Source organism: Lepidochelys kempii, chromosome 6 (genome assembly GCF_965140285.1).
Source record: "Lepidochelys kempii isolate rLepKem1 chromosome 6, rLepKem1.hap1, whole genome shotgun sequence".
Classification (NCBI taxonomy): Eukaryota; Metazoa; Chordata; order Testudines; family Cheloniidae; genus Lepidochelys; species Lepidochelys kempii.
Window position 1 is genome coordinate 47,949,341 of NC_136385.1, and position 23,150 is coordinate 47,972,490.

The following is a 23,150-nucleotide window of genomic DNA, read 5'->3' on the forward strand; positions in this document are numbered from 1 at the left end:
TAGCCAGGATTTGGAGATTGTCTCTGGGGAAGAAGGAAGGCTGCAGCGGAGATGGGAGTTGAGGTAGTTGCATCCCAATCCATAGCCTCTTGCATCCCAATCCATGGCCTCAGACAGAGGACCATCATCTCTTCCTCCCACATTATGGGTGAGGTATTATTAGTGAATGAACAGGTGGTACAAAAAAGATGGGGGGGTATGGGAAAAGTTCAACATATAAAGTCATGAGACACAGCAGAGCTGTATAAATCAAAGCGAGAAAAATGACAGAGGGGCTTAGGCATCTCATATTTTAGCCATTCAGTGGTTTGGGGTCAGCAGTGTAGAGTCTGGACAAGATGAGTAGCCAGCTATGCTTTTGTCATGCACTCCATGAATACACTCCTGGGGAAACTAAAGCAGCAAAAAGCACAGTTAATATGGATAATATAAGTTCTAGTTACAGTGGTACTAGAGTGACATGGGCCTGCTGATGTTTCATATCGTCCAAGGCCAGATGGGACAATTATGATGGCCTCTGGTATAATACATAAGAACAGCCATAGTGGGTCAGACCAATGGTCCATCTAGTTCAGTTTCCTGTCTTCTGACAGTGGCCAGTGCCAGATGCTTCAGAGGGAGTGAACAGAACATGGCAATTTCAAATGATCCATCCTCTGTCATCCAGCCCCAGCTTCTGACAGAGGTTTAGGAACACCCAAAGGATGGGGTTGTATCCTTGACCATCTTGGCTAATAGCCATTGATAGGTAAATTCCTGAAGGATAGATCCAATTCCTTTTTAAACTTACATATATTTTTGGTCTTCACAACAGCCCCTAGCAATAATTGTGCATTGAGTGAAGTACTTCCTTTTGTTTGTTTTAAACCTGCTGCCTACTAATTTCATTGGGTGACTCCCTAGTCCTTGTGTTACATGAAAGAGTAAAAAACACTCCCTTATTCACTTTCTCCATAGCGTTGATGACTTCAGAGACCTCTATAGTATCCCCCTTCGCTGTCTCTTTTCTAAGATGAGCAGTCTTAATATCTCCTCATATGGAAGCTGTTCAATATTCCTAATCATTTCCGTTGCCCTTCTCTGTACCTTTTGCAATTCTAATATGCCTTTTAATAAGCAGAAGCCAGAACCGCATGATGTGATCAAGGTGTAGTATGGATTTATTTAGTGGCGTAATATTAGGAAAAGGATAGGTAATATTCTATTAGCTTTTTTCGACCGCCACTGCACACTGAGCAGATGTTTTCAGAGAACTATCCATGATGACTCCAAGATCTCTCTTGAGTGGTAACAGCCAGTTTAGATCCCATCATTTTCTATGTTTTGCTGGGATTATGTTTTCCAATGTGCATTGCTTGCACTTATTAACATTGAATTTCAGCTGCCATTTTCTTGCCCAGTCAGCCAGTTTTGTGAGATACCTTCATAACTCTTCACACTCAGCTTTGGACTTAACTATCTTGAGTAAATTTATATTGCCTACAAATTTTGCCAATTTACTGTTTACCCCCTTTTCCAGATCATTTATTAATATGTTGAACAATACTGGTCCCAATATAGATCCTTGGGGAACCCTGTTACTTTCCTCTCTCCACTGTGAAAACTGATCATAGATTTTTCTACTCTTTATTTCCGATCTTTTAACCAGTTTCTGATCCATGAGAGGATCTTTCTCTCATGCCAAGGCTGCTTCCTTTAGAGTCTTTAAGTGACTTTTTCATAGGCTTTCTGAAAGTATAAGTACACTATATCCACTGAATCAAACTTGTTTACATGCTTGTTGACGCCCTCAAATAGATTGTTGAGGTATGATGTCCCGTTACAAAAGCGATGTTGACTCTTCCGCAACAAATCAAGTGTATGTGTCTGACAATTCTGTTTTTTACTATAGTCTTCACCAGTTTTCCAGGTACAGAAATTAGGCTTACCGGCCTATACTTGCCAGGGTCCCCTTTTTTAAAAAAAATCCATGTTACATTAGCTACCCTCCAGTCATCTAGTACAGAGGCTGATTTCAGCAACAGGTTACAATTTCATATCTGAGTTTCTTCAGAACTCTGGGGTGAATACCATCCTGGTAACTCATTACTGTTTAATTCATCCATTTGTTCCAAAACCACCTCCACTGACACCTCAGTCTGGGACAGTTCCTCAGATTTGTCATCTAAAAAGAATGGCTCAGTTGTGGGGATCTCCTCCACATCCTTTCCACTAAAGACCAATGCAAATAATTCAGTTAGCTTCTCAATAATGGCCCTGACTGTCTTGAATTCTCCTTTAGCATCTGAATAATCCTACTGTCTGTTTGGCAGGCTTCCTGCTTCCCATATACTTAAAAATTTTGCTGTTAGTATTTGTGTCTTCAAATATTCTTGGCTTGCCTTCTTACACTTTGGCACTTCATTTGCTGGAGTTTGTGCTTCTTTCTATTTTCCTCACTAGGATTTAACTTCCAATTTTTCAAGAAAGCCTTTTTGACTTTAACTGTCTCCTTTTTTTACTCTGCTGTTTAGCTATGGTGTCTGCCTTCTTTTTTTTTTTTTTTTTGGTCCTCCCACTGTTTTGTTTTTTATTTGGGATATACATTTAGTTTGAGCCTCTATTATGGTGTTTTTAAATAGTCTCCATGCAGTTTACGTGTATTTCATTCTTGTGACTGCTTTAATTTCTGTTTAACTAGTTTCCACCGTGACCCTTGGTAAATTGTTCCAATGGTTAATTACTCCCACCGTTGAAAATGTATTCATTATTTCCAGTCTGAATTTGTCCAGCTGCAACTTCTAGTCATTGGATTGTAATACCTTTCTCCGCTAAACTGAAGAGCCCATTATTAAATATTCCCCATGTAGAAATTTATAGACTGTAACCAAGCCATCCCTTAATCTCTCTTTGTTAGGCTAAGTCGATAGAGCTCCTTGAGTCTATAACTTTTTGTGGCTCTTCACTGAACCCTCTCCAATTTATCAGCATCCTTCTTAAGTCGTGGGCTCCGGAACCTGACACAGTATTCCAGTAGCTGTTGAACCAGAACTAAATATAGAGGTAAAATAACCTCTCTACTCCTACTCAAGATTACTGTTTATGCATCCCAGAATTACATTAGCTCGTTTAGTGCAGCATCACACAGGGTACTCATGTTCAGCTGATTATCCACTATGACACCCTCATTTTTTTCAGAGTCCTTGCTTCCCATGATAGAGTCCCCATCTTGTAAGTGTGGCCAAGATTTTGTTCCTAGATGTATACATTTAGCCACATTAAAATGCCCAGTTTGCCAAGCAATCCAGATTGTTCTGAATCAGTGACCTGTTCTCTTCATTTTTATCACTCCCCCAATTTTTGTCCTCTGCAGACTTTATCAGTGATTATTTTGTTCTATGTCATTAATAAAAATGTTAAATAGCGTAGTTAGTTACAATTTGAGATCTAATAGCCAGTTTTAAATTCATGTAATGTGTGCTGTGTTAATTTTATATTGCTCTAGGTTTTTATCCAAAATGTTGTGCAGTACCAACAAATGCCTTACAAAAGTCTTAATGTATTACGTCAACACTTACTTACTTTTCTCAACCAAACTTGTAATCTTATCAAAAATCAATATCAAATTAGTTTGACAGGATCCTTAGATTTGATCTCCAATAAGTACTTTACCATCCTTTACTATCCTTTACTATCCTATCCTGCATTAGTCACTCCATTGCCTTGCACAGGATTGATGTCAGGCTGACAGGCTTGTAATTACCCTGGTATCGTGTTTATCCTATTTAAAAATTGGCACAACATTAGCTGTGTTCTGCAACTTCCGCAGTACTCCAAGACTTATGGAAAATTAACGTTAATATTCCCTCAAGCTCCTCAGCCAGATCTTTTAAAATTCTTGGATACAAGTTATCTGGTTCTACCGATTTTTAAAAATGACTAACTTTAGTAACTTCTGTTTAACATCCTCCAGAGATACTAGTGGAATGGAAAGAGTCTAATCACTATATGATAAGACTATATCATTTGTTTTTCCTCAAATACAGAACAGAAATATTTATTGAACACTTCTGCCTTTTCTTTGTTGTTGTTGTTGATAATCCTACCACTTTCAGTTGTAATGGACCAATACCATTGTCAGGATTCTTTTCATTCCTAATGTATTTAAAAAACTCCTCGTAGTCCTTAACTCTGTTGGCCGTAGATTTCTCCTTATGTCCCTTTGTTTCCTTTCTCAGTTTTCTACAATTCCTAACGTCTGGTTTATATTCACTACTAGCAATGTCCCATTTCTTCTGCCTTCACTTACCCTCTAAACTGAGTTGGTGTTTAACCATCAAAACTTATTTTTTTGATTGTGACTTTTTGGACATCTAGTAAGATGTGCTGAAGTAATTCATAATGATCATTCACATTTTTATGCCTAAATTTTTCCCCAGCTGATTACTCATAGTTGTTTTAAACTTCGTGAAATGGGTACTATTAAAGCACCCGTTTGTGTGTGTGTATATATATATATATTACTGATCTGGACTTTGTTCTGCTTGAATATTGTAAATATGATCACGTCATGATCACTTATCCCTATTTTTTTCTGTGATTAGTTCCTCTTTATCTGTTAGGACAAGACTTAAGATAGAATACCCCCATGTTGTCTGCAAAAATATTTTTAAGGTAGGAAATTATCTATTATGTTTAGAAATTGATTATATAGTTCCATTGATGTCCATGTAGCCATGTCATTGTATACTAGCTGATGATTTGGCCCTATATTTTAGCAAAAAATGTTCCATGGGCTAAAACATAAAATCAGCACTGATGAAATTTGCAGATGGCACACAAATTAGGGGAGTGATAAATAATGAAGAGGATAGGTTGCTGATTCAGAGCAATCTGGATCTCTTGATAGACTGGACGCTAGTGAGCAATGTGCCTTTTAATATGGCTCTTTAATTACTTATTCACAGTACAATAGCTTCAACAGGAGAGTCTGAAGGAGCCTCACATCAAAATACCTCATAGCCCAGTGATTAGGGCAGTCATCTAAGAGGTGACGGATTCCTGCTCAAATCTTTTTTTCCCCTTCAGGACAAGGGGTGACTTGAAATGGGGCGTCACCTCATCCCAGGTGAGAGTACACAAAACACTGGGCTAAAAGTTATAAGGGAGCTTATCCTCCCTCTGCCTCTCAGCTGTTGTGTGGCATTAGGTGTGCTCAGAGCATGCCTGCTGGATTGGGCCCTGCAGCAAATTAGGCAGAGGAACACCCGTCTTCCCCTGGCTTCTGAATTGCACTAGGCCTTAGATGTCTAGATTTCAGAGTAGCAGCCGTGTTAGTCTGTATTCACAAAAAGAAAAGGAGGACTTGTGGCACCTTAGAGACTAACCAATTTATTTGAGCATAAGCTTTCGTGAGCTACAGCTCAGTTCATCGGATGCAACCACTTGCAGACAAATCGCCACACAGCTATGGCCCATGTGACATCCTCAGGGTCATACAGGGTCATATATATTGTGTGGATGTGGCCCACATAACCCAGAGAGAGCTGCATATGCAGCCCACAGTGGTAAATAGGTTGAGAACCACTGGTCTATAGAATTCAACAACAGCTGAGCTGAGGTATGTGAGTAACAGTGGTGCCTGATTCTGGAATTTAGTTGCCTAACATGGCAGTTAGGCACTTCCTTTCCTTTGTGACTCTAGCCCTTTGTATTAGAATACCACATCCTCTCTACCCTTCCTCTATAGTTAAGCTTTTTAAATTTCTAGGAGAGCAGCCTTTTTCCTTTTTTTTTTTTTTTTTTAAACCTTAAAAGAATAAATTGGCCAATAAACATTCTAAATCTTAAACATCTCTGTACGTTCCACTGTTGCTTGAAACAAAATGTCTCTCCTGAGCTCTGTTTGGAACAGAACATATACAGTTATTTTAGCGGAATATTAAATGTGTTGAAAGTACCCGAGGAAACAATGGGGTACTGACTCTGCCAGGTATTTGGAGAATTGTGAAGTTTTTGATCTGAAGTTTTTTGACAGAGCCAAAATTATAAACATCAGCAAATATTCTGCGGTGCTTCACTAGTGTTTCCCCAGTGCAATTGGTATTCTGCTTCAAGATATTAGACAGCCATATATTTTACTTTCCCTGCCTAGTAGCCAATTTACAAGAAAGAAAGTAATATAAAAATGGCTATTTACTTGGTAACAAGTCATACAGCACATTATAACTCGACACTGATGTTGTTAGGAGGATAGCAAATCAATAATCAGTTCTCATTCAGTAACTTTGTAAACCATCTGCTTCTACCATTGTAAAGCATGCTTTGTTTCAATAAATCTTTTACTGCCACACTATCAACGGATTTCTCTAATAAAGCCTAAGACAATAGTGGATCAAAAGAATTTTAATTGCCTTTTTTAAATTAAGTGAAATGGTTAAGCAATGAAGAATTTCTGCATAAAGAGAGAAATTGCAATTACATGTAAAAGTCCATCACCATTTGAAAATCTTTTATTTAGCTTTTAAAATCAAAGCTAGAACACAGAATTCATCTGATGTCATTCTTGGTTGGTTACAATTCCCTCACCCCATCCCGCCCTATTTAAACGCCATCTGACAGTAGCAATTTTATTATTACGCTTTTTATTATTTTGTTTTACAATAAAGCCAGTGGGTCCTTACTGAGATCAGCGCCCCAGTGGGCTATGTGCTGCTCAAACACATAGTAAGAGACTGTCCTTGCTCCAAACAATTTACCATCTAGATAAACAAGACAGACCAGGGAAAAGGAGGTATTGTCTTCAGTTTACAGATAGGCCTCTGTGACGCAGAGAGCTTAAATGGATTTGCCAAGGTCACACAGGGAGTTTATGGAAGAGCCAGGAACTGAATCCAAATGTCAAGTCATCCTCCTGTTCCTTACTTGCTCTCAGACCCTCCTTTCTTTCCAAATTCCTCATCACTGTATCTTACTGCAGTACTGTTACTCAACCATTAGAATACGTGTGGACTCCTAATCACAAACACCCTACAGTTTATGGAAGGACTAGCGGAGGGCGAAGAAGGAATTGCACCTACCAGTGAATCTTCAGGTTTACAAAGGTTTAAAGTCTTCAGCAATGACAGTAATGTGTTTATTTAAACTTCCAAGAGATTATGGCTTCTTCAGTGAGTTGATTTCTCATCAGGAGTGAAAAGAGTGAGGCAGAGGGTTCCCACACATCTGGATTAAGGCAATCTATGGCTAAGGCACAGCATGACATAGGGCTCCAACCCCACCATTATGCCATGCCTCCACACTCCACTAAGAGTGGTAGCTGCTCAGCGTGCATGCCTAATGAGATAGTCAAGACAGTGCAATATTTAGGCTTTATTACTAATTCTACATTTACTCTCCTCGCTCATCAAGCACTTCCTGAAAGTAGAGTCGTTGAAGTTGCTAGACATTATCCTATTCGTAATCATAATATGTTGCCCCATACTGGGAAGCTATCATAAAGTCCTTTTGTCACAATTGTTTGAGATAGCAAAAGTAAAAATGAATACCATAAGCTTTTTACATACTTACCATTTTATTGTATTCCCTTAAAATCTATAACATATGTAATTTAACACCAGTTCTTTGTTTTATTATGTCTAACTTAATTTGCTTGGCAACTCTGGTTTTGGGAGGGTTGTTCTTCCATACCTTACTGTTATATAAACTCTTGCGTATACCTTGCAGGTAATATGAAGATAGATCAAATGAAAGTCTGTCTTGTGATAACAGGTGACTCCCTTGCCCTTGGTTCTTCTGGTGGTGTTTTGAGAGTCTGTTCTGCTATCAGCTGGTCATTTGTCAGCCTTTATTTCTTCCACGTCCTGCTGATTAAATCTCAGTGGACTGTGCATTTCCCCATCCTCCATGTCTATATTTGTCTTCTGTCCATAGCTGGTGAATTTATTTTTTGTTTTGGTGAAATAAATGCCCATCCATTTCTACATTCTATGAACAAGGTTTTATCTGTTCCGTATATGTAGCTTACTTTCAAGTGCATGATTTGTCCTGAGGACATAATTTGATCCAGACAATGTCTCCCATTTGTAGTTCTGGAAGGTCTTTAGCTTGTGGGCTTTGGCCTTTGTGTTCCTCTCTTCCTTTTGTCTGTTACTCCTTCCACCTCTGCTGGTTGTAGTAAAACTGGAGCCACAGGCATCAAGATTCACATGCGCCTTGACATCAAGCATTGTACGGAGCTACTACTAGTGACTCCTGTCGAGTGGTTCTCCAGCAGAGGCTTGCAATATGCTTTCTTTAGTTTGGAGATTGGCTTTCCTATTTGACTGCCTGTGATATGGTGATTGTGTGATATGGCTGAACTCCACTTGTAAATATTTGTGTTATATAGTTTGACTAGTTAGTTCCTTTTTAGACTTTGCCTTGCAACTGGTCCTTAACTGGCTTGACTGATGCTTTCTAGGTCTTTCTGTGTTTTCTGTATTTCTATCTAGCTGAGGATCTCATTCTTGTTCAACTGTTGCAAGGTTGCCCTGCGTAAGAAGTCAGCTATGTACATCTCAGTTCCTTTCTTGTGGCGTACGCAAGTTGTAATGTTGCAGTTTCATTAGCATGTACTGAAGATGTTTTGCTAGCAGTGGCTCTTTAAAAATGTTCTCTAGTGGTTTATGATCACTTTCTACACAATTGCTGTTTTGAACACACTAGTCAAACTTTTTACATGCAAATGCTATTGCAAAACATTCTGAAAAGGAATGTTTCACAATGTTGGGCAGATCTTGGCTTCATTGGTGATAGTGACCTTGACACAAAAGCTACCAACTGCCCCTTTTTGTGGAAATGATGCCTGAAGCCCTGTCTCAGTGGCATGGTATTGAACGGTTGCCTCACATTGTAGTATTTGAGAATGGGATCACCAGATTCTTAATACAGGTGATGATTGCGTGAACATGATGCAGCCATGTCCATACTGTATCTTTGTCCAGTAGTCACCTCAGGCATTCACATACATCAGAGAGGCTTGGAAGAAATGATGTCAGTTCATGAATCCTAATAGTCCCTGAACTTATTTAATATCTTTAGGTATGGGTATGTGCTGTATTATTTTATTTTTTCAGGGTCAGGTCATAACCCGTGGGAGGTCAGCAAATGTCCTGTGTGTGGTACTGCAGCCAATCACAATCCTGTCTTGTTTAATTTGTTACTTACTTCCCTGGCTCCTTCTAGCACACACGTGAGGTTGTGGTGGTGATTTGCCACAGCTCCTGCCATGCTGTCTCTGTGTCCATGTATCAGAATGTCCTCAGCTATGATGCTGATCCCTGCAAGTCATATTAGTAGATCTTGGCAGTGACGCTGGTATTCTGCTGCAGGACTGAGCCAAAATGGCATCGGTAACCATCTGTGTTTCTCTGCTAGTGTATAACATGTGGTGAGGTACCTGCTTTCCTTAGCCAGTAGCACTTGCCAATATCAGTCTTTGGCAATAAGTACTGAGAATATTTTTGCATTTGCTTCTTCAAATGTAGGCATCTGTAGAGCTCTGTTAGTGCTTTGTTTAAATTGCTTGGGTCTAGGCAAATGCACGACTTGCTTGGCTTTTTGATGGCAACCATGCTGCTTATCCCTCTTGTCACTTAGCAATGATGTGTTCTTTTAACGTTTGTGTTATTGCTCCCATTTTTTCCTCTTAATACAATGGCTAATCTCTGAACCAGGTGCTGTAACAACTGAATTATTTTACCTATTTCCAGGTGCACCAGGTCTCAAAGCACCTCAGGCTTTCAAGAACATCTTGGTAATCTTTAGGCAGCTTTGGCCTGCTCTACACTAGAGTTAGGTCAATGTAAGAAAGCTTACATCAATCTTACTCTGTAAGTGTCTACACTACAATGTTGCTCCTGCCGATTTAAGTTGCCCACTACACCAACCTAATAACTCCACATCTGTGAGAAGCGTAGCGATTGAGTCGATTTAGTGCTAGTGTAGACACTGCATTGACTCTTCCGGCCACCAGCCCCTGGTGGCTGTAGTCCAGAGCTCCGAGCTGTCAGTGCTCTATGCTGTCCGTTAAATCAGTGGAAGCGCTCCTGGGGAGGATCACGCCGCCAACAGAAGGAGCATAATGTGACCATGAAAAATCAATTTTTATTACTGCAGTAGTTGTATGTCAACATAAGTTAACTTGACTTATAGACTTGTTCTTTGTTGCACAGATACCACAGAGCATGGCCTGCTCTGGATGTACATATATTTTAGTTTTGCTTGTGTCTCTATTGCATGAATCGTTTGTCCTAGATTTAGTGTCACTAGGTTTGTGAATTCATTTGTTTTAGCTGAAAGCAGTAGCTTTTGTGTTGTTTGTACTATCTGAAATTTCAACCTGTATATTTTCCATGATGGTGCTCTTTAATTTACATTGTCCTACTTTGATTGTGCCATTATAAAATTTTAATTTGCTTTGCATGGTTCTAATTTCACTTTATTCTCTTGTATAATGCTGAGGAAATTCTTATGTAGCCTAACACATTTACTCATCCCACACTGTGTAGTTAGCATTTGATTTCCTGCTTGTTTGTATGCTGCTGCCTTGTCTTTGCACCTGGTGCTGGTATGAGTTTTACAAAATCATTTATTTTTCCCGCTTGGCAATGCACTGATGTCATACATGTGCAAATTCTCATCCTCTGAGTCACTGATTGCTTCCTCGCTATGGTCCTTTTTTTCTTTTCTACAAACCTTGACATTATTTCTCTTGCTAAAATTGCCTATGACCACTGTGCATGGCATTATCTATTATCCTGGTTTCTGTCCCCAGTACCCACAGTTCTTCTTTTGCATTTTGTTTGTCTCCTCTGATTTGTATTTGTGCATTCCATATGCTATTTGACTTGGTGAATTATCTGTCTGCTCCACTTATGCTCTGCATTTGGATGTGAGCTTGTTCACTAGCATTTCATATTTCTATAACTCGGTTGGTAGCATCAGTGTGGGTTCTCTAAGCATTCTCACTCAAACTCCAATACCTTTCAACCAGATTACTCATCTACAAGTGATCAAATCTTTTTAAAAAAACAAAAACAAAAAAAACCAAAACCCGAACTAATCACATGAGGCAGCCATTTTCACACTTTGGCAAAATAGTGATCTATTGTTTCTCTAGAGTTTTGATTGCATTTTTGAAAACCATACCTTTTTGTATGTGGCTTTTTTCTGAAATAGAGATTTTACATGAGTCATCCTGATCTGCTGCATATCTATATGCCATTGGAACATGTGGCAGCCTTTGCCCATGACAGCCAATAGTGTCTGCTCTTATTTTGATTTCCTTTTCATTAGGACCAGCTCTAGGCACCAGCAAAGCAAGCATGTGCTTGCTTGGGGTGGCATTCCAGCCACCCATTTTTTTTTTTTTTGCTTAGGGGCGGCAAAAAACCCTGCTTATTATCCAGCTCCATTAAAATTTCATAGTTTACCCATTGCAATCTAAAGAATGTCCAGTTGCTAACCATATCCCTTTCATGTACATTTGCTCAGGGACAGGAATCTGGTATGCTGTTATGATTGTTTCTCTCTCTTGTGTGTGTGCATAATATTCTTTGTATCTGATGTCACATGTGCAGAAGCTGATTCACTTCAGGCACCACGTTTAGTGTGTGAGCGTAAAAAGAGAGAGAGCCAAGATACTGCAATATTCTAGCTTGATTCCTTCTTCCCCCACATACTGGCCTCTCTCATCAAGCACTTCTGGAAAGTAGCATTCTCTAAGTTCCTAGATATTGCTGTATACATAATTATGCTGTAATACCCCATTATAACACAGAGGCAGGGGCAGCAACATGGGGGCCCCCTTCTCTATCCAAGAAGCAGTAGCAGGGCAGTTTGTGGCCTCCCATGAGAGGCCTGGGTTGGAGCAGAGAACCCCGCTCTGTACTTCACCCAGTAGCAGGAGTGGGCCAAGTCTGCTGTGCTCCTCCTTCCACACACACACACAGTAGTGGTGATGTCGCCTCCAGAAGAGTGGGTCTTGCAATTAACTCCCCACTAAGATTCACTGAACACATCCCCTCTTTCAGAGCACTTGTATCAGGGTGTTTACAGACTGAGGCAGGCATCCCCGCATTAGATACACTTGAGTCTCAGTTTCAAGTGTGTTTTTTCTCAACTTCAAGAGCTAGATGTTTTTTTTTTTTAAAAAGAAAGAAAGCTGAGATTCTGATATAATCACATAACTCCAGGAGCAGGGGCCAGAGGCACATGCCTTAACCAATCCTGTTTACCCATGCTTTAATCAGTGTGAATTTATTTAGTCATCTTTCCAACAAATAGGGTGACCAGATGTCCCGATTTTATAGGGACAGTCCCGATTTTTGGGTCTTTTTCTTATATAGGCTCCTATTACCCCCCCCATCCCAATTTTTCACACTTGTTATCTCGTCACCCTACCAACAAAGCAAATCTACAGGGTTGGCTGGTGCCCTCCTAAACCATTCTCACCTGTTTGTGGCTTTTCTTATTCTCAAACTCTGAGACACTGCAATAGTTTTCTTGTTCAACTCGTCTGCTGGTAGTTTCATATCTCTAGTTTTAGTAAGATGCTTTTCTTAATCTCCTTTGATACAGCATACATTATTATTTCATAATGGCTACAAGGTAAAGACAAAGCAATATGGTTACCTGCAAATCACTTCTGGGGATCAGAGAGCATCAGACTAGAATTATATGAGAGCAAGCATGTCAGTCATTGGCCAAAAATTCTTCTTTCATGGCCAAGTCTTCCCCTCCCCATTCTGTGTCTGTGGAGGCCCCAGAACTGGCTTGGTGAAATATAACTGTCTGCTACACGGAAAGCCAGCTGTAATTTAGTTTCTTTTTAGAAGCCACAATATGATTGGAAAGTTAATGCTAATAAAGCTAAATGTTTTACTGAAAATTCACTCACACCTCATAATGGAAAACACAGCAAAACATTTTATTTAGAGACATGATTTAGCTCTTTGTCTTTGAAGCACTATACAATTCCCACAATGTTCCTGTGAGGCAGATGAGTAAAACTGTCCCTTTGAGTGCAGAGGGTCCTGAAACTAGTGGAGTTATACTGCATGGGAGAGGATTCCAGGAGCCAGCATTTGAACCCAGTAGGGAAGGCTGAAAGGTTAAGTGAAGTGACTTACCCAAGCCCATGTAGAGAATCCGTGTTAGAGCTCTTGGGTCCTACTCCTGTACTCAGGCCACTAGATAATGCAGGTGTTCTCAAACTGGGGGTCACAATGTTTTTAGGGTCACAAGTTGTAAGCCTCCACCCCCAAACCCTGCTTTGCCTCCAACATTTATAATAGTGTTAAATATATTAAAAAATTGTTTTTACTTTATAAGGGGGGGGTTCCACTCATAGGCTTGCTGTGTGAAAGGGGTCACCAATACAAAAGTTTGAGAACCACTGGGATAATGCATTGCTCACACTTTGCATAGTTCTACAAGTAACAACGGGGGGAGGGGGGGAAGGGGTTGCTGCTGTTCTTTGGTCTTGTGCCCCTATTTCTCATTCTTTATTTATTTATTCATGAAGCCAGACTCCTTTGCCACATTAACTGCCTCTGAAATGAGCCCATCTTTCACAAAAAATTATGGCTTCAACGTATCAGCACTAGCAACAGCTGAATGCTTACACCTACTTTTAGTGAGAGTTTGTCCTTAGTAAGGACAAAAGGCCTGTTCCCTTAAGCAGCAAAGATCTTGCTTTTGTGAAGATATCTCTAACAAAGATCTGAGCCGATTGTGCTCCTAGTGAAGTTAGCATTAAAACGCCCATTGTCAGCAGAAATGAAGAAAATAAATTCACAAAATACAGACACAGGCTGGTCTCTGAAGAGTTTTCATTGTGTCAATAGGCTTTTAGGTGAAAAATGTCTTCCCAGACTTTGTAGTGAAAGTAAAATATTACAAAATCTCATCATTCTTTTGACAAAGAAACATAAGTGAATGAGATGGTCCTTCGCTATTGTTTAAGATGAATAATTCCTGGTGGAGAAAGAGTTGCTGGGGACACCAGAATTATGTGAAAATAGAAAACCTATAGAGAGAAATATATTCATCTCAGTCATGTTAATACAGCATAAACAAGAGAACCACAGTATCCATTCTCTGCCTAGATGTAAATAATTCAATTTTTATATCTCAGGAGATAGTGTTTGCTAAAAGGGCTACACAAGCCTGCAGGATTCAGTACACCAGGGGGTTTGTTAAATGACCCCTAGGGTTCATCGAGCACAGAATGGGAACCTCCCAAATTCAAGTTCCCCCAGCTGGGCTCTGGCTCAGGCCTGGAAAGTTGGAGGACTGTTGGAAGCCAGCTGGGGAAATAAGGGGTCTTTGAGAGAAGAAAGACTTGCTGGCTTCCAAACTCTCCCTATGCATCCACAGAACATCACGTGTTGAGGTTTGTAAATGGACTGGACCTAGGACACAGTGCTTGGTTTGAGGGTGAATTTCCTGTAGCGCTGTTGCTAAATCTCAAACTTACTGCTCTGCTAATGCATATTACATTTGGGAAAGGAAAAATGTTTGTAATAAACTTGGGTTTTTACAATATTGCTAATAAGATTAAGAAAAGGCAATCTGTACATAGGAGTTTATTTAGAGGCCCACAAGTTTTAAATCATTCCCTTTTGTATGCCAGCCCACTGACTGTCTTCTCCAATTGAATTACCATTGGGTTTACAATGTGATTTACAAAATGAACTGACAGTATGATTTACAAACATCCTTTGAGTATCATATAAAACACACCTGTTTCCCTTATAATACAATCATTAAAACAATGCAAATGTAATCAACACACGGGAAGCTGAAAACAACTGGACATGTAAAGAAAATAATGACTGTATGTTTAGGCTAGATCCCAGTCATGAACAAACCACCTAAGTAAATTATCAATGCTAATAATGAAGAGTGGACTAAAAATAGCTAAATGAATAGTAACTAATTTTTATAGCATTTTTGCAAGAACCCCTTAGGAGAAACATGAAAGTACATTATTTAAAGGCATATTCTAATATTCTTCCATTATATACAGTCACACACCATTCTTATAAATCAATTTCACATTTCCTGGATAAAGCTATGAAAAACTCACACAAATGTATACTTTTCCAAAGAACAGACACTCTGCTTATATCTGCAATCTTTTTCCAAACACCTGCTGTTTAGTTAATTAAAGAAAAAAGGGTTGGGAAGGCAAAGAACACTATACAAATAAGCAGAACAGCGTACAACAGCACATTGAAAAATGTGGCATTTAAGCTGTATATGCCATCAGATTTGAAAAAGATTTTTGTTCCAGTACTACAAACTTTCTAGCCTCATGAAAACAAAGAAAGAGGTATATCTTCCTTTGATGACGTCCAAAAAATCTAACCTTTTGTGTAGGGTTAGCCTAGGTTTGGGGTTTTAAAAAAGCATTTTATGCATGGTTAATTAATAGATTTAAGTTCTTTTGAATGTCAGAAGAGTATAAAACGGGGCCAGATTGCTTCTTGAATATGTTACATGTAATGAAAATTGTAGCATAGAATGTCGCCAATCTTCCAGGGCTAGCACGCTGCAATGGATGCCGAAATTCAGGCTGAATGTAATTGTCATTTACACCATGTCTTGTCATCTCTACAATGGTTTAGCCTGTTATGAATGGTAGGTTTCATTTTTGGAAAGTAAGTACACTGGGAGAAGATGGTGAACTTATCTACACTTGTGGAGCTTGGTATGTCTACCCAGCAATTAAGCATCCATGGCTGGCCTGTCAGCTGGCTCAGGGTGCAAAACTGCAATGTAGATGTTCAGGCTTGGGCTGGAGTTTGAGCTCTGGGATTCCATAAGCTGGGGAGGGTCCCACAACCCAGTAGCCTAAACCCCACAAGTCAGCTGCCACAGACCAACAATGTCTGTTCAACTGCAGTATAGACATACCCACTGAGAGCAAACTTAGACCCACCCCATTCAAAATATATAGGTTTAAAGCCCTTTGGTTGCTTCACCCAGTCCATATGAATGCCACCTATATCCAGTATTTGTAGTGTCACCTGCAAACTAGACCACACTGCTAAATCTGATATCAATAAGGGGCATTGTTTCCTGGATGTGTGTTGAAAGGGCATTGGATATGTGCTTTACTGCTCGATATAGGAATTCTGCTACTAGTTCATATGTTTGGAAAAGAAAATGCGTGCGTTTGTTTTGGGGTTTTTTTTTTTAAAAGGTAGACTTAGGTTTGATTACTTCCAGCCTGTATACGTCAAATGTACTTTGGAATGTTTCACAATGTTTGACAGCTATGAAATATAAGTATTATGCAATTTGACTGTACATACATACATATTTTCATAAATACATCTGACAGGAACCTCAGAACTAAGTATGCAGTATTATGGGACAAAATCACAACAGGCAGCCTTAGTTGTAGAATCTAGATCCAAAGTAAAATAATCTTGTGTTTCAATCATGTTGTCAATACACAAATTAAACCAAAATTACATCATTAGTTTACCCATGAAATAATTTAAAGGTATTTGTAAATGATTTGACAGGAAAAGTGTATAATTTACAACACTGAAAACTTTTTTAACAACCATAGACATATGCTTTGTACTGTAAAGTCACCCAGACAAGGCTAGCATAGTGGTAGGTCCCAAAGGCAACTCCCAAACATCTTCCTCGGGTGGAGACTTTGGTAATTGTCTGTTGTATAAAACACCAGCTCTTACAACTTCATTTTAGATGTTAACTGCATCAGTTTTCCTCACAGAGAAGAGGAGTCCAGTCTTAATGCTTCAGTTATTGTGAAGACAGTCTAAATCCACAGAACAGCAGACATTCCCATTCTGTACAACAAACAAATCAGTGTTACTTATCTACACAGAACAACTTTAAAAAACAGAGAACATGGGGCTTATACCTCTGGAGATGGGTATCCTATGTATATTCACAGGACACAAAGAGCTGTGTGATTTTGGTCCCTACCGCAGTTAGTACAGTTGCCATGCCCACTAAGGCCATGGCCTTTTTGCTGAGATTTCTCAAAGGAGATATTTGTGGTGGTTTTTCTTATGATGTGGCTATTTTTTTCCATTATATACCTGACTGAAATTACAATCTGACCAATGGGAAATGAGTTGGCAATGACTCTGCATCACATATGACCTGAATTGCGTTTAAACCAGAAACGTAACTGTGAAAGGCTCAATAGTACTGATTACAAATGCCTTGAGTCATCCAGTACACTTTCATGAGCATAATTTATATTCTAAAAAACCCAACAACATTAAAATGGCAGAGAAGATCTGAAAAAAAAATACAACAGTTGATCTTTTATTTTGCTATATTCTCCCAAATTATCAGTCAAAAATAAGCCCTGTTAAGATCTGATGAACAAAGAGACTTCTGGCCTATTCGAACATTTGCCTGTAGTCCAGACTATCAATTTGCTGAGGAGAACTGTGACAACAATTCCCATGTCATACCAAGCTTAACTCCACCAGCAGTAGATCTGAGTCTGCAACATCTAGTCAAATGCCCAGGAATCTTTCTGATAGAAAAGCATCATTTAAACCCATCACAAAGCCTCAGGGGAAACGCCACCAAAAAGGGGCAGTCATACCAAGCTTAACTCCACCAGCAGTAGATCTGAGTCTGCAACATCTAGTCAAATGCCCAGGAATCTTTCTGATAGAAAAGCATCATTTAAACCCATCACAAAGCCTCAGGGGAAACGCCACCAAAAAGGGGCAGGAAAGCTAATCACAGTGAATTAAAGCCCAGAAGGAACAGCTACACCTCCTTCTACAGTATTGTACGGGGGATGGGGGACAGGGGACGATGACTTCATACAGCATTTTATATAACACACGCTTAGTTTCATAAAACTACATTCAGTGATCAAAGAATGATCAAGAGAAAGCACTTCTCTATGTGGGTGAGATAAAGCACAGACAATTGTAATTCACCTTCCATATGTTATTAAAAAGCTATGCTTTAATAGCAGTGAAAAGACTATTTTGCTCCATGTTCATTTAGTCCCCATTTTTATACAAATGAATATCTTCTTAGGTAACACTAACTGCTCTAGAGGTATGCCTGCACTAAGGAGACTATAGGAGCACACATATATGCTAGCATACCTCCCAACGTAAACACACCCTACACTGACAGAAAAGGTTTTTCTTTGGTGTAGGAACACCACCTCCCTGACCAAAGTTAGCTGTGTTGACAGAGACTTCGGCCATTGCCGTAGCTGCATCATGGGGGGGCAGGGGGGTGTTGTTTTTTCACACCCCTGATCGCAGTGCTGATATAACTTAAGTGATCTCTGCTTTACTGTGGACTAAGATGCACACGTTGTAGGAAATCTTGTACATGTCGCTGAATATGAGGTTAGGCCTGGATTTTTCAGCAGTGTGTAACTGTGTTTATCAAGCTAGGGGTAACGTAGGGGTAGAATGGTCCTTGAGAGGTCATCTAATCCAGCCCCAAACGCAACCCATCCCTGATAGGTGTTTGTCTAACCTGTTCTTAGAAACCTCCAATTAACCTTAGAAAATCCCCAATAGGGATTCCACAACCTCCCTTGGCAAGCCTCTTCTAGTGCTTAACTACCTTTATGGCTAGAAAGCTTTTTCTAATATCTAACCTAAATCTCCCTTGTTGCAAATTAAACCCATTACTTCTTGCCCTTCCTTGTCAGTGGGCATGGAGAAGAATTGATCATTATCCTTTTTATAACAGCACTCAACTATCTGAAGACTTATCAGGTTCCCCCTTTGTTAAGGCTTAAACATGCCCAGTTTTTTTTAAACCCTTTCTCACAGGTCAGGTTTTTAAAGCTTTTGTCATTTTTGTTGTTCTCCTTTGGACTCTCTCCAATTTGTTCACATCTTTCTTAAAAGATGCATCCACAACTGGACACAGTATTCCAGCTGAAACCTCACCATTGCTGAATAGAGGAACATTATCTCCTGTGTCTTATATACACAACACCCCTGTTAATACACCCGACAATGATATTAGCAATGGTGTCACATTGTTGATTCATATTCAATGTGTTATCCTCTATACTCTCCAGTCTTATTCTACAGTACAGCTGTCTAGCCAGTTAATCCCCATTTTGTAGTTCTGCATTTGATTTTTTTCTTCCTAAGTGTACTTCTCTTTAATGAATTTCATCTTGCTGATTTCAGACCAATTCTCCAATTTTTCAAGGTCATTTTGAATTCTAATTCTGTTCTCCAAAGTGCTAGCAATGCCTCTCAGCTTGGTTTCATCTGCAAATTTTATGAGCATACACTCCATTCCATTATCCAAGTAATTAATGAAAATACTCAAGAGCACCAGGTCCAAGACAGCCCCCTGCAGAACTCCACAGTAGATACTTACTCCCAGGTTGACAGCGACCCATTGATAACTACTCTTTTAGTATGGTCTTTCAACGAGTTTTGCAATCACTTTATAGAAATTTCATCTAGACCACATTTCCATTATTTGCTTTCCCTAGTTTATGTATGTGTGATGCTGCTTTTTAGTGGGTTATCTTAGTACTTAGTCCTGCCATGAGTGCAGGGGACTGGACCAGACTAGATGACCTCTCAAGGTCCCTTCCAGTCCTGTGATTCTGTGTTCTACTCAGAGAATTAAGCAAGCTCTCCCTCCATTCAAATGGTAGATTTTTGGAGTTGAAGGACCAAGATTTTAGTTTCAGCATCCCAAATGGGTGTGATTTATCTAATGATTATGCTTGTTTGCAAAATACTGATTGATTACAAATACAGTGTATTCCCTCAGTTCCCCACTCATATAAGGGCCTGATCCAAAGCACACTGAAATCAATGGAAAAACTCCTATGAGCATTGATCTAGCTTTATAGTGTTTAGATACAGTATCATTCCACATTGACTTTTCACTGTATTGCATATAGTGAAGGCAGAACTTTACTATTCTGCTCTCATGATTATGTGAAGATTCTTACATTTCAAAATTAGACTGGAAATCTCATTAAAATAGACTTTTCTACATGATTTTCAGTATTTTCTGGTTTTACTGTGAGAATGTTCCTTCCCCTGTGAAAGGTTGAAATCCATTGCTGATGTAATAACCTGGTATGTGGATTTGTGTACAGGCCCAAAGTCCAGAGTTTGGTCAAGAGGTCAAAGGCCTAGCAATAGCTAAGAGAAAGTAGAATAACCAAAGATAACCTTTCTTTTGCTAAGATATGCCTGGTCAGCAAAATGCCAAATGTTGGGAGCAATAACTGTCTTATTCAAAGTTGCAAATAGAACAAAGAAGCCCTGTTTCTGTTGTGTTTGTAGGGAGATGTTCTTCCCACACATCCAACCTTGAGTTTATGAAAGATTCAAGCATGTCAGTAAGAGATGGCCTCCTCCCATCTCCCTTTCCCAGGGACCAATGCCTGCCTTAAAACACAGATGAACAACTTGGAAGACAATCTTTATTGCCATACACTTTCACTGTTTCTTTGCTTTTACCCCTAGATATTGTGACAAAGCTCTGTCCTTGGCTCTGTGGGTCCCGCGTTTCCTGACTGATTTCGCTAGCCTCAGAGGCTCACTGTGACCCTGCATGTAACCCTTCTCTCGAGAGAGACAAGGGTCACAGTCTACTGAGCCATTTTCATCATAAGCCAGTGAGGGAGGTGAGGAGAAGTTACCTTTCCTTGCACAGTCTCTGTTGTCTCCCAGTCTCAGTGATTAATCAGGGGGCAAAGGTGTGGGGGGGAGCCCAGGGACCCTAATAGTATCCGCTATGGTAGCTGACCTTTTGGAAACATGACATGTACAATTCCCTGGGCTACTTCCCCCACAGCAACCCTCACTTCCTCAAGGCCTCCTTCCTTGTGCCTGATATGGTGTGTACTACTCAGCCTCTCCAACAGCCCAACTTCCTCCCACAGCTCCTGACATGCACACCCACCTGACTAACTGGGAGGCTTTTAACTAGTTTCAGTCAGCCCCTGATCGGCTTAAAGTGTCCCAATCAACCTAGCATTCTCCCTGCCTTCTGGAAAGTTCTTAATTGACCTGGAGCAGCTGCCATTTCACTTATCCTGGTACCAGGGATTTGTTTAGCCTGGAGCTAATATATCTATCTCCCACTACTTTTCTATAGCCATCTGGCCTTGCCCCCGTCACAATATGCATCTGTTGGACAATCAAAGGAGCTACTTCATTCCTATGGACCCCAAATCAGAATACAACATATATATATTTTATACTAATACATTTATTAAAGTACTAATTAAATGTTAATTTGTCAACTCGAGATCATGGGCAGAGACATTATGTAACCTTTGACCATTGGCTACTGTGCTAGCATGTCTTGCTGCTAGACCTATCTGGGGAAGTGGAACTGCCTACCCCATCACTTTCCCCCGCCCATGGAAAATCCATATATTCCATTGTAATCAATTGATTGACACTCAGTCAGCGCTGTATGTAATAAACTCCTGTGCTTGACCTCTACATGGTGTGGATTTATGTCCTTCACCCTGCGTCCCGACTTATGATTGTGGCAAAAATTAAGAAGTGCTAAGGGAATGAACAGAGAAGAGGTGTAAGGGACTCTAAGTTAATGTAACCTACAGACTAAGGGCCTAATTTGCTACCATCTTAGACCATGTGTAGTCATTTACACCTGTGAAACCAACATGTAAATTATTCCTTCCTATATATCACCTCTGAGTTTGTCTGAGTGATTCCTTATCTGGTCATGCTCTCAAAATGTTTGTCTTGGAGAAGAGGCAAGAGAAGTTTAAAATCCTCCTGTCCTAAAATACAGTGCTATTTTTATTATTGTACTAGCTTCTACTAAATATTCTGTAAAATACATTTTAACAAACATAAAACTTGTCAATTTTTAAAATAGCTATCCTAAATTCATATTAAATATATCCACAGGGATTTCAGATGGAATATTTTAAAGTTGCAGAATGATGTTAAATATCTGTGCTCAAATTTCCAAGAAAATAACTATAGAATTACCATGTTCTGTTTCCACTATGCATACCATACAATGAAAATGTGTATACTGTAGGTTACGTTCTCTGCCCTTGAATCTCATTTACTTCAATGGGAGTTGCGTGTGAACTTCCAGGGGTAGAATACAACTCTATATTTATTATCCAGAACAAATCACTACTATATACTCATAATACCTTGCATTTGCAAGTTGTACAAGGAGATCCAACCATTGTCCATACTGAGCCACTGAGTCTTGTGATTCCATAGCCATCTACACAGGTTTTTCTGATATTGTAAGTGATCTGATCAGCCAGACAGGGATCACTGACACAACGGGGGCAACACTCTCCTTCTGAGATTGCTGTGTACTCACAGTTTGGATTTGGGCATAAAAGAGGCCAACAATCCACTTCCCCTTCCTGTAGAAATAGAAATAAGGGCCATGAAAACTCATTAGCTACTGAGAAAAAAATAAATTCTGATATAATGAAAGCTCCTTTTTGCATCAAATTATAATAGATTCACGTTTGGGATATATATATATCACACTAGACTGAATGCCACACCATTGGACATTGAAACTTATGTTTCCTATGCACAGTACAAATTTTTTTTTATTTTTTTCTTAATGAAGCAACCTAATCTGCAGCTTGCTCATCATGATAGACTTTCTGGTTTAGTGATTTTTTTTTTTTTTAATTCAAGCACGAATACTTTTTCACAGTACGGACCATACTTCAATATAGTTATTGCTTTGCAGGCCATCTAGTCTTCCATTCATAGTTGCATAACATCCCTGTGGCAGCTACAGCAATTGCTTACATAGACCAGTAACATTAGGAAAATATTTAGTGGGAGGGGACTTTCAAAAGTGCTCTGCTCTGGCCTAACTAGATTCCCATTGTAATCTAAGTGAGTTTTACTATTGATTTCAAAAGGAACAGTTGGGCCAGTGCTGGGCACTTTTGAAAACCCCACTCTGAATATATTTTTAACTTCTTTCAAAGCAGTTTAACAGCTGGAAATAAGGAGGAGCCAGAATCATGTGACTACCCAGCTCTGGGTAGACCAGCTAAAGAATCCAGACATCATACTTTGAGATCCCCTGCATTGAACTAATACTACTAACCTGCATTTTGCTAATTTACAATC

The 23,150-nt window shown here is 39.5% G+C and overlaps 1 protein-coding gene across 6 annotated transcripts in view; it reads right to left on the minus strand.

The window, feature by feature from the left end:
• Nucleotides 1–14,593: 14,593 nt before the first annotated feature.
• The window catches only part of NELL1 (neural EGFL like 1), a 430,345-nt gene continuing 421,788 nt past the window's right edge, over nucleotides 14,594–23,150 (minus strand). For all 6 annotated transcript variants that reach the window (XM_073347842.2, XM_073347838.2, XM_073347837.2 and 3 more), the window contains 2 exons: nucleotides 22,193–22,417; nucleotides 14,594–16,853 (listed from right to left, as the gene is read on the minus strand). In XM_073347842.2, the coding sequence (XP_073203943.1) occupies nucleotides 16,803–16,853; nucleotides 22,193–22,417 (276 nt within the window). In that variant the 3' untranslated portion in view covers nucleotides 14,594–16,802. The remainder of the gene's footprint in view (nucleotides 16,854–22,192; nucleotides 22,418–23,150) is intronic.